The sequence below is a fragment of the Centrocercus urophasianus genome, unplaced genomic scaffold (assembly GCF_019232065.1).
Source record: "Centrocercus urophasianus isolate 14NV4802_14NV808 unplaced genomic scaffold, USGS_Curo_1.0 seq_15, whole genome shotgun sequence".
Lineage (NCBI taxonomy): Eukaryota > Metazoa > Chordata > Aves > Galliformes > Phasianidae > Centrocercus > Centrocercus urophasianus.
In genome coordinates this window covers 36272321-36285050 of record NW_024884697.1, presented here as the reverse complement: position 1 = coordinate 36285050, position 12730 = coordinate 36272321, and the positions used below count along the sequence as shown (strand labels likewise).

The window sequence follows — 12730 nt, the reverse complement described above, 5'->3', positions numbered from 1 at the left end:
AAGTGCTTTGCTACATTACTTACAGGTGTAAGGAGCTATCTGAACAGCACAAATATCCCACATTCTGTGGTATTTTCTAGTTGTACGCTTTTCTATTTCCTCAGTCCTTCTATAGGTGAGCGTATTACAAATAAATGAGTTTTCTGTCATTTTAAGTTATGAAAACAAAATGTCTTTGCCATTCAGCAGTAGCAGCTTCTCTAATAAAGTATTCAGCATGAAACTGTCCCACCACCAGTTAAACCCAGCAACAGAAGTGTGCTGGAGAGAAGGCTGTTCAATCAGAATAAAAAAATCCAGTGTATATGCTAGGAAAGTGAATAAACCCAGGCAAAATATAACTGCTGAGTGCTAGGAAATGTTAAATTGACTACATACTCTACTCTAAACATTTTTTCTTAGCAGTGAGAAATAGTGAAGCCTTTCAGTAGCAATAACCACCAGAAGCAGTGGTGCCACAGGAGGTTGGGCCACAACCAGATGCATGCTGAAATCTTCATCTCAAACTTGACTCTTCGAAGCTCCTCTCTGGATCCCTGCTACATTTATGCACTTACAGGACTTCATATCAATAACCAAAGATTCTCATAAATACATGGCAATAAGATGTTGAAAAGAATAAGGATTTCCTGAGCTACCAATTTCTTTGTTTTGTGTATCAAGTCACGTAATTGCCTTAAAGACCGCAATAACTACAGATACTCACAGCTCAAAGTCCACTGATATTACCAGTTCTAACTCCTTTCCTCCTCCTAGCAAGGTAAGTCCATACAGCTGCTGCCTTACTTAGCAGTTTCTACTAAAACATGCCTCCATCTTCCTTGGCTTTCCTTTCAAAAAGTTTTGCTTTGTATTCTCATCCACCACCAGAACATTTTAACAGAAATGAAATTATATTTTTCCAAGTAATTTCAACATATCCAGGTCTCAAGAGCATGAGAGTTTGCAGGCCTCACAACATACATCAAACACACCCCAGAGACCCAGCGCTAGTATTTAGCTATTGTGAGAGTAACTTAAAACCAACAAAAAATTCTCCTTTTTTACTCTCCAAGTTCAAATTTCATAAATGCACTTAAGCACATATGCAGCTGAATCCTGACACTCAACGACTTAGAGAAAAACAACCCTTCAAAATTCCCCGAAAGGAGCAATCAGAAGATTCTTTAGACTCTTTTGGCCTAGATATCAGGAATAAATTCTTTACTGTGAGGGTGGCGAGACACTGGAACAGACTGCCTACAGAGGTTGTGGATGCCCCTCCCTGGAAGCATTCAAGGCTAGGCTGAATAGGGCTGTGAGCAACCTGGTCTAGAGGGAGGTGTCCCTGCCTATAGCACGGGATTGGAACTAGTGATCATAACAGGCCCTTCCAACCCAAACCATTCTATGATTCTGATTCTTTATTAAACTCTCCTACCATTACATCATAAAAAAATCATTTTTTTTTTTTAAAAAAAAAAAAAAAGCATACTGAAAGCTCTGTCTTATTCAACAGGCTGCCAAGGCACAGACATCAAATGTAAGTGATGCCACTTAGTGAGTCTGTAACTAACTCATCTCTGAGAAACAGGGAAAAAAATAAATCAAGGATTACCAAACTGGCAAGCGAGCATTACAGAACCAGCCATCTGCCCAGCTGTGAACCTCCTCTTTTCTCTTTAGCACATACCAGAAAACAACAACAAAAAAAAACCATTAGTACAACATGCAGTAAGCCCTCACGGAAAACTTCAAATGGCCAATCCTCACTCAGCAAAAAGACCTTCAGACCTATGGCTGCATAACTTCTCATTCCCATTTACAACAAGCACAGGCCAATTCACCTGCTTGAAGCAAGAAGCACAGGAAAGGTACCTGCAGTCTGGTAGGTAGCCAGAGGTCAGGTATGTAACAGTTCAACAAATCTGCGGGGTGCTGCTGTGTGTGGGCAGTCTCACTAACTCCTCACTTTCCAAATTGGTCACACCACTCTTCCTTCGTTCTTCTATCAGTACTGAAGCACATCTCACCCTTCCAGTACTTGAAGGGAGCATATAAACGGGAAGGGGAACAGCTGTTTACGAGAGTGGATAGTGATAGAACAAGGGGGAATGGTTTTAAACTGAGGCAGGGAAGATTCAGGTTAGATATTAGGAGGAAGTTTTTCACACGGAGGATGGTGATGCACTGGAACAGGTTGCCCAAGGAGGCTGTGGATGCCCCATCCCTGGAGGCGTTCAAGGCCAGGCTGGATGTGGCTCTGGGCAGCCTGGTCTGCTGGTTGGTGACCTTGCACATAGCAGGGAAGTTGGAACTGAGATCATCGTGGTCCTTTTCAACCCAGGCCATTCTATGATTCTACAATAAACAGGACTAGTGAACTCACATTGTTTTTCATGATTTTCGGTTTAAACTGTATGGATTTAAACCTCTCTGAATTTACTTCCCAGAACTAGCTCACTCTATGATAAGTCAAAGACACAGAGGAATGCAGCCAGAATTGTTTAAAGGCAAGCTTGACTTAAGTCCAGCTAAAATTGCCCTGCCACCAGATGGGGTGTGCTCACTCATGGTCCTGGCCACCCATTCTCCATCACCCCTCCCTCTCCCTACAGCACAGTCGGACCAGACCACACACCCATAAAGCAATCAGTGCCCCAGCTCACCTACTGACCACACACTGCAAGAGGAAGAACGAGGGACTGCGTGTGCATCACTCTGCGCTTTAGATCAGCTTAAGCACAGTACAGCAATAGGGGCTTTCAAGGCACGCTTTGCTGACCTCTCTCCCTTTCCACTGTCCCCCTTTGAGTCATCTTCCCCTGGATGTGACCCGAGCAGCCCTCCGAGCTGACCGCAGCCTCTCACTGCTCTCCAGTCTTGGTACCTCCCTCCTGAACAGAGACATCTGTTCAGGCATCTTAGGAGCATAGGAAGGAATTACTAGATCTCAAGATTGTACGAGACAAATTGTAATCTAATGTTATATCACATAGCAGGCCTGGGGGTATGGTTCAGACAGACTCCCCCTCTAACATGACAAGTTTTTTGAGCAGTCTCCTTTCTAACAAATTCTAGAGTCTTGCTCAACTACAGGGATGCTATAGAAGTTGAATTCTTATTTCATATCATCTTTAAAAAGCAGCACAGGATAGAGCAAACACTGACATCTAAACATGGCAGCATCAATAACAATGTTAGCTAGTTTTTAAGCAACCAACAAACCTTTTAAGCGTTTTCCACCTTATTCCCTTAAACTAAACTTCTGTGAAGTTTACCCTAGTGTTACCCTCTCCCAAATTTTTATGCCCCACTGATTTCCTGAGCAGAAGGGTACACAGACACAGTGAAATACATGCTGTTGAAAGACAAGAATTACATGTAATCAGAGAGACTAAGAGTGTGTACAACACACAAAGACAAATGGAGTCAACACAAAAATGTTGCATACATATTCAAAGCTAGATCAATGAGATTTACTGCTCACTTTTTGAGTACTATACAGACTGTCCTTAACTGTGTGGGCCAAAAGAAGGCTGGTCAACAGCTCATACATATTTTTAAACCTTCCATGGAACGCCAATGTGAAAACACTTAAATGGCACTAAGCATTTTACAATTTGTATTTTGATCCCATTCTTCTTCATGTTTCTCTACAACCCTGGAACAAACAACTTACAGGCAAGTTTTGATGGTGAGCAAAAGAACTGATAACAAATCAGTCAGAAATCACCTGCACAAGCTTCCAACAAGACTGCTACAATGGCCTATACATACCGAGCAAGAACATGAAGATGTTTTACAGCTGCACCTGGCCCCATGCAAATGCCAGGAAAGTGCTCTGTTCTCAAACCCACTGCTGCTCCAGAGTCCACTACCAGACTGTTCTAAGAACAACACTATGAAAACTGTTAAAGAAGGAGGAAAAAACACTCTAATCTTAAGATACTCAGGAGATTCAGTATGACTGCAGACCGTAACTGCAATTCGGGATCTGATAATCATGCAAGTAGTAACTACATACAGACAGATCTGTGTTTGGACAGATATAACTCAAGACCAAGTGATCTGAAATAAATTTAATTCATTCTAAAGGCAGGTTGAAGTATTTAACAGAATAATTAAATTTAGGGGCAATTTGCCCAGCTATACAGGAATAACTGTTACTGTAAAATTGTGTTTATTTTCTTCTTCACAGTAGCAGCAGTATCCTGGTTATAAAAAGAATTTTTTCCTTGAAGAAAACCTTTCAATGGTTGTGTTAGAAGGTCAGATTAGATTTTCAGTCCCCTCAGGCCTCACAGCCTATGAGCCAACTGTGATACATTAAATAAGACAGGATTACTTTCAATATTAAGCATGCTAACTTGCCTGAGACTTCATGGTTCCATTTTCTTCCCAAAAATAACACAATAAATAATAACTGGTCTGAATAAGATCACAAATAGATGTTTAGCTCCCAGAGAGTCCCTGACTAAATTAAGGAGTAATTTCCACTCATTTACAGGACAAGCAAGAACAACGAGCACCCCAGCACAGCCTCAATGACATTAACCAAATCTCACTGCAAATAGACTCGGACTGTGAAAATCATCTATTTCCTAAGATGGAAAAAAGGAGAGCCAAAGTTAGCTGCAGTAGGTTTACCCACCTCCATGCTTCTGACTTCCTACCTTGTTACGTACCACAGGGACAGAAACAAAACAAAAAACCAAAAACTAAACTAAACATAACATACTTCCAACTGGGATAATATCTACCAGAACACACAACTCTTATAATTTTCTTTCAACTTCGCAGGAAGATTTGCCTCTGACTTCAGATTAAACAACAAATAATCTAAATTCACAGTCAAGACTTTCCCAGTGCCAAAGGAATTTGGCAATACTTGACAGCTTCCACTTCTCTCACAGACATCCAGCACAAACAGAGCTGCAAAGCACCTGACATAGCAGTAACAAAGCAGAGCTTCCTCTCCATCAGCTGACAACAGGTACAGCCCTGGACAGCTGAAATACCTTTGGCAGTTCAGGCAGCATCAGCTCGCACACTAAGAATATTTTGCAAACAAAGAGAAGGAATGGTAAAAACAAAAGCCAGTTCCTAAATATTCCCTCATAGTTCCTTTATTTTAAGCCTACCATTACCTACTACAGAACCAATCAGGGATCCAAGAACCATCAGAAGTTCCAAGGAATTTAAGGTCAGAAGGACTACTACAATCGTTCAGTACAAACAGCACAACCATTCCCATACTACAGCTACAGGCACAGCTGGAAGCTGAGCTGCTTGCCACTGTGACAGCCATATGTAAGGTGAACACTGAAAGGTGCAGGCAAAACAGCAGGGCCTGCTCCAACCATGTATGTGCTGTCCAGGGTGCTCTGCACACACATCCCATCTCCTAGAGAAGAGCTCTCACAGCCCAGGACCACGCTGAAGGATGCATGGGTATGAAAGCAGTGACATTTCACTCAGAGAACCAGAGCCAGCCCATAGTGGTACAGCTCCTTTGTAGCCACGGATCTGAAACACCAGTTATTCATGTACCAAATTCACAGACTGCATCTAGTCTCCAGAAAGACATGCAAACTTGATCTGAAAGCATCGAGAGATGGATAAGGCACTGTTTCCTTTCTTTCTTTGTCACTCACCCTCACTGTTTACTACTTGTGCCTTTCAGTTTGATCCCATCTGTTTTCATTTTCCAGCCACTTGATCTTATTAAGTATACACTAAACACTGCATCTCACTAAGCGTGCTGCACAGAAGTCACTTCTCACTATTTCTAATAGCATGCACAGTTTTTCCAACACTTCCACCGTAACACAACATTAAAACCAAATCTTCAGTGCAGCACTTCATTGCATTATTACACACTTAGCCAAAAAACACCTTGTTCCTAATCAGTAAACCACCTTTAAAACTAACCACAGAACACACTGCACTGCTTGTTCATATCTACATCCACCTGGTTACAGCACCACCTGACAGCCCCGTGCCCACACCCCTCACCTTCAATGTGATTTAGAACATGGCTGCACAAAGATGGACTTTGCTTGAACATGGGTTCTAGATGGGTTTGTGTCATTGTTTTGTCCTCACTGCCTAATATCTACCCGCCCTGTTCATCTGCAAGTTGCATTAGTGATAATTTTGTAATTCCTCCCAAATTATTCATAAAAATGTCCTAAGTTTAGTAGATTTGCTCCCATAAGACTTTCAGGAACACTTCCCTCTATTCAACCACTTCTGAGAAGCTATGGTTAGCCAGCCAACTCCATCCATTTATTATTGCTATAGGATCATGTAATGCTCATACAATGCAAAGTGAATATTAATTATCATACTTTGTGAAAAAAAAAAGATGTTTATATGCTTTATTGCATTATTAGTTTTATAACTATGTTAGCAGAAGAGTAGAATCTAGCAAGGTCTGTGATAATAGGACAAGAGGAACCAGGCAGTTTTAGGTTGGATGTAAGGAAAAAGTCATTTACAGTGAGGGTGGTGGGGCACTGGAACAGGCTGCCCAGAGAGGTGGTGGAAGCCCCATCCCTGGGGACACTCAAGGTCAGACTGGATGGGGCTCTGAGCAACCTGACCTAGCTGTAGGGATCTGTCTTCATTGCAAGGGAGTAGGATTAGACAGCCTTTAAAGGTCTCTTCCACCTAAAACAATTCCATGATTCCACACAGCAACACTGATCTGAACTTTGATTATTAAAAAAAAATAAAAATAATAATAAAAAAAAAAGAACGTCCATTGAAACAAGTTTTCCTGATAAAAATCAGGCCGCCTTTCTAGTGAAGGAGGGAGACTCACAATGATAGTGTATAATCAACAAAAATGCAATGGTGTGGTTAGGCTGGTATCTTGAGATCGTATAGCTAGAAACATCATTGCAGTGGAAAAGGATAATCGAAAATAAATGAAAATGCTCACTGTGTCCTGGGCTCCCAAGAAAATCCCAAAGGGAGCAATCTCCAGGAAGGGATCCTTCCTCTGTGGCAGTCAGCCCTTCAATGGGGTCTAGGAGGGGGGCAGCCAGGCTCCACTCCTTCCAGTCACACAGCTGAATCGCCTTCACCTGTGCTCCGGCAGCTGACTCAGTGCTCACCTCAGGTGATCAATCAGAGGTTCAGGCCATGATTCAACAGCTCCTATACACAGTCAACAAGATACCCTCCCCATTCCAACACCCACATCACCTCCCCTAAAAAAAACACCACATCCATGTAAAAAGAGATCCCATCACCAGCAGTCACACTTTCAGAGTGGTTTTTACCCCTTCTTAACAAAAAATTATTGGAGTCACTTTCTGCTGTTCCTTTCACAAATAAATACATCTTTCAGCACTTGAGTATTTAAGTAATTTGTATTTCTAAGACCACCTTTCCTACATCACTCGCAGACAGTGTCCAAAAACACCTCACAGGAAAATGCAAAACTATTTGCATAAAAATACTTTACTCTTCAGAAAAGCCCCTTAAACTTAGAAAGTAGTACAAATTAAGCAAAAAAAAAAAACCAAAAAAAAAAAAAAAAAAAAAGGGAAATTTGAAAGCACAAAAAGATATCTGAAAACGATGCATGACGCTGAGATTAACACTAGCATGAAATATGAGAAAGTGGGAAAGGTTATGACAGTCCTATAAAAAGCATCGTTTTCTGTGTATACAAACGTAAGAACAGATTATGTGCTCCAACGTCACCACTTACATAAGGATATGGTGCTATTTCCTTAAAAAGTGGAAGTCATTGAGTACAAAGGCATCTGAACTTCAGAAGAAAAAACACAGATGGCACTACATTGTTCACTGAACAGGTCTGCAACAATACAGCCCTGTGATGGGACAGAATCCTCAAGTTTCTAATAAAATTAATCAAACAGAAACACTTTAAACAACCATCACCACCAACATTGAAAGCATCCTCCTCTTTGAGAGTTAATCTGCATAAAGGAATTTTAAGGCTAAGGGAACACCCACTGAAATCTATGCAAACACTCCCCTTCAGTGCTGTCAGATAGTCAGATATGCAGTCAGTATAGTCAGATGCTCAGCATTTCCAGCCAGACCCATCTATAAAAACTCTAGACTAGTGGTATTTATTGCACATTAACAAATCAGGGCTGGTGCTGTGGTATACAATATGTTAGATTAACTTCCTTCCTCATCTATCATAAACATATTCCTTCAGTATATAAACATCACATTCTACCAGATCACCTCACCCAGAATTTTCCATCAGTTTACATTAAGATACTTCTTCACTCTGCAGCCCTTACTCAAAGTTAATTTACTGAATACTAATTTTCAGTCTTAAAAACAATGAGGCTTTCTAACACGCTATGTGTTTGTTACTCCATTTTATAGCTTTCATCCTCCCCTCTAAGCTTTCAACAAGTTCAGAACATCTTCTTTCAAATAAAGACATCAGTTTGGATGGTTACTGTCAACTTCTCTCACTTCTGAAAAACACGAAAAGAGAGTATTTCTCCTGCTACTCTACAGAAACACACAGCACCAGTCTTTGCACATCACTCAAAATAAATTTTAAGAAACCATCCAGCCACGTTAGGAGTGCATGCATCAATCTTCAAATAGACTGCTGTATTTCAAAGTCTTAAGTATGCACAGTTTGGAGAGGCAGAGAATATACAACCATATACAGATGCCTACGGAGCCCCTTCAGTCATCAAGGAAACTAGAAGTGCCTTTAAGATGTTGTTTACAAAAAAAAGATTGCCATCTGTTTAGCAGAAAGTGGAGGCAAGCATATGCACTCCTCTTGTTTGTAGGCTGAAAAATTAGGCTGAGGATGGTAGGGACTATCAGGTAAGAAGCTCACATATAAGGCTTTAGAAACCGTTCAAAACACCCTTTAAAACAATCACAGCAGTCCTCAAGAAAACATAGGTGCCGCTGACAAAGGCGGGTGGCACAAAGGAGAAGAAAAACACGACACGAAACGACCTCTGCACGTTACCTGTCAGCACTCCTCCCACCGCCCGGCCGACACACCGGGCACTGAACGAGGCCGGCTCCTATATAAACTCACGCACCGGCGGCTGGATGGGAGCAGAGCGGCGCGCAGGCAGAGCCGAGGAGCCAGAGGAAGCGCCCGTTCCGCCCCCGGAGCGTTTCCCTCGGGCCGGCGGGGCCGGGCGGGCTGCGCGGGGCGGCGCCGCCGAGGAGAGGCGGCTCGGTCGCAGCGGGCCGGGGGCGGCCGGGCCTCGCCCCCCTCCTCGGCCCGGTTCCGCGCAGGACCCGCCGCGCGCCTCGCTCTCCACCACACGCACAGGGACATCCGCGCCCTCCTCCACCCGGCCCGCCCCATCCCGCCCCGCCGCGCACACCCGGGCCGGGAGCGGGGGGCGGCGGCGCACCTCGCGCACCTCTCGCGCCCCGCTCGGCCGGCCCGCCCGCCTCGTCTACCCGCGGCGCCGAGCGCCGCTCACTCTGCGCCCCGAGCCCGCACCTCGCCGCCACGTCCGGCGGGCCCGGCCTCACCTCGGGATGCAGGATGGGGACGCAGCCCGCTTCTTTCTCATACTCGTCCAGCGGCGCCGCCATCTTGGTGCGAGCCGCCCGCCCGCTGCATGCCGGGTACTGCGCGCGCGCGGCCCCTCGCGCCCCCGGCGGCGGCTGAGGGAAAGAGGCGGGGCCGCGCGAAGGCAGGGTGCGCTGCGCCGCGCTGCGCTGCGGGGGCGTGCGGGGCCGGAGCGCGGCCTGAGCCCGCAGGCCTCGGCTGCGCCCTGTGGGCTTCTGCTCGGCGTCAGGCGTCGGGGCCAGCCTGTGGCGTTTTCTTTATGTGTTTAGTTTTGGGTTTTTTTTTTTTCATTTTTTGAAACAAATATTCTTCTGCTGTTTCAATGGCCATAGTATGAGTGTGTGGTGCTCATGACAGCCATTCCATGCGGTGCTTCTCACATCTCACTCCCACCAGGCTCCTGCTTTGCCGCACAGGCTGCCCGGACGTGGCAGTGCTCGCTGCCTGCTCTGCCACTCTCTGTAGCAGCTTGGCCACATGTGCAAGTGCCCACCGGGAACCAAAAGCTCCTCCAACGCAATCCTTAAAATCAGTCAGTGACCAAACAGGCTCAAAGCAGCCACTCCGTGGACTGAACCTGCCAACAGGTTCAAAGCCAGCTTGGCGGTGAAGAACTCCGGTGTGCTGTCCCTTAGGCTGCCTGCCTTAAGGCCTGTCCCAGTGGCTGCCAGCACACACCGACAGCCGGCTGCCCTTCATGCCTGAGGGGAGGCAAACGTCCTCATGCCGGTGCTTTTGAAAGGAATATTTACTGTAATTTAGGTTTGGGGAGAAATTTCGACTTAATTAAGTTCATTCTAATTTGTAATGAAAGCAAAACAAGGACTCCTCTGTGGTTTATGTTAATTTGTTTCCAAACAAAGTAATGCTTGTCCAGCTCTCTTTGGAGGTTATGTTCATGGCTAGAAGTAGCCAAGAGAGCATAGGAAGAAATCAAGAGTGATTTCTAAGGTTACTGAAAATTCCTCACCTTTCTAAGAAAGTCTCCAAAGGATTCTTTCTGATTGCTGGTACTGAGATGAACTGCTGGTTTCTTACATCCTGTCACATACATTATCCAGATGGACAAGCTGCCTACTGCAGATTTGGAGACCACATTAGATCTTGCTAGGCAATAGGTTTTGTTTTATTTGTATTCTCTGTTCTTACTACCTGTGTAATATGCGTACAGCCAATGCTGGCAATCTGAAAGCTCTTTATTTAAAAATTATCTGCCTTTATACCTTTAATGTTTTATAAAAAATGTTTTTCCAGTTACAGAATGTTATTGCTGGTTCGATTGCAGCTTTATGTTGTCATATCTATGGTGCTCTCACTTGCCTTCCTGAGAAAGGGACTTTATATAATACATTTTGTTATATCATACTACATTAAGCTTGTAAGCCTAAAAACTCGCAATGATTACTCTCCTGTCTCATATAAAATGTAACAGAGAATCACTAATAAAATTTGACTACAGCGTTATTAAAATGTTAAGCTGTAAATATCCTTTTGCTGTATAAAGGTAAATTTGCAATTGTCAAGAAGAAGAATGACATGAGATTTAGAAACCAGAACTATGAAACGAGCATGAAAGCATAGTCTTTAAAGCTTGAGGTACTGAAGTGCTGAAAGAGCAGAACACAACGCACAATATACAGAAGAGGATTTTTTTTAACTGTGTATATTGTTAAATGTATGGGAGTTTAGATATAATTTGCAATCTGATTTGTGTAAAGAAAAGGGTTTTCAACCTTCTGCAAACCTCAGAAACAGAAATCCTGTAAATCACTGCTGTTCTTATGCATAATAAAGGAAAGGATCATAAAGCAACCAAAAATCTTGATAGCATTTTTACTACAAATGTCGTATTTCTCCAGAAGTCTAAAGAACCTGTGCTTCACTCCATGGCACATTCAATTTCTGCTCTGAACTGGATTAAATGCAAGCCCTGACGTTTCCTTATTTATACTCTGTTCTTCACAGATCCACACTTTTTGTAACTGATTCTGTTCTCAAGGATATCTGCACAGAGAATGTTTGCCATTGCACTTAAAGCTCTATCTGTGTATATAGTTCATGTGCCACCCATTATATCCTTCTTCAGAACTGAATCTCTCTTTTATTCCCAGTCATTTCCTACTCTTTAATACGGTTGCTCAGAAACACGGTTCTTTACTGTCTTATGTTGTCACTGCAGATACACTTAACAACTATGTAGAGTAACTGAGCAGCAGGTACAAACCTAATGACCTGCTTTGGTAACAAACTTGCACCTCCTTTGCATAAATGTAGAGGGCTAGAAGGTTACTGCAGAGCAATACAAGATTCTCAGATTAAAAATGTCTTGTAAATGCCAGGAATTACTGTTGACCAATAGCAGAAAATGCTATTCTGGTTGGTTTCATAGAATGATCAATTGCTGATATGTGAAATGTTTCCCATATTGACCAAAGATTTTATCCAATGCTACTTTCTAGAAGGAGGGACAAGTCTATAATATTGACCAAACATGGTGTGCACTGAAAAATGCTTCTAGATTTTAGTCTGAAAAAAAAAAAAAAAAAAAAAAGAAGGGAAAACACAATTCATCAATACCATGGACCCACAACTTCTCTTCCATCTTCCTTTTTCTTCCCTACTTCCCAGCTTAACTGGGAATTAGCACAAATTCCTATGATTCTCTATTACACAGCATGAATTTCAATTTTCGGAATTAGCTATTAGAAAAAAAAAATAAAAAATCTTTGGCAGAGACAAGTCACAGTGTATTTGCAAAATAAGCATCCAGATACAGTTCCTGTCACTATAGATGACTGTACAGGTATTTTACAGTGTATCTTCTGCTAAACTTTGAAACATGAAATAAAACGCATATGTCTTAGTAGTATTTTTGTATGACTGAAATGACTAAAAGTGCAATTGAACAGTGTTTATATTTGTAGTTAAATACCACAGCTCAAGGCAAATGTTTGCACTCTTGGCAGGCAAAAACTTGTAGTGAAAATATTGGAAATGCATTATTGCAAAAATAAGTACTAAGTCAAGAATACCCTTCCTAACTCTACAAGAATGAATATCTTTAAAAGAACTGCATTTGTCCTTCATTTTTCACCTGTAATTTTCACCAATCCTACTCTAATTAAAACACCGTGGGTTGGATTTACCGCCATATTGAGGCCTCTCTGAAATGTCCCTTTCCTCGGTCATCCA

General features: G+C 42.8%; 1 protein-coding gene across 1 annotated transcript in view; it reads right to left on the bottom strand.

Annotated features, from left to right (window-relative positions):
- Positions 1 to 9586, bottom strand: part of ZDHHC17 (zinc finger DHHC-type palmitoyltransferase 17) — a 64176-nt gene extending 54590 nt beyond the window's left edge. Inside the window, exon 1 of the mRNA XM_042815715.1 lies at positions 9499 to 9586. Coding sequence (XP_042671649.1) covers positions 9499 to 9561 — 63 coding nt within the window. The 5' untranslated portion in view covers positions 9562 to 9586. The remainder of the gene's footprint in view (positions 1 to 9498) is intronic.
- Between the last annotated feature and the right edge of the window lie 3144 nt (positions 9587 to 12730).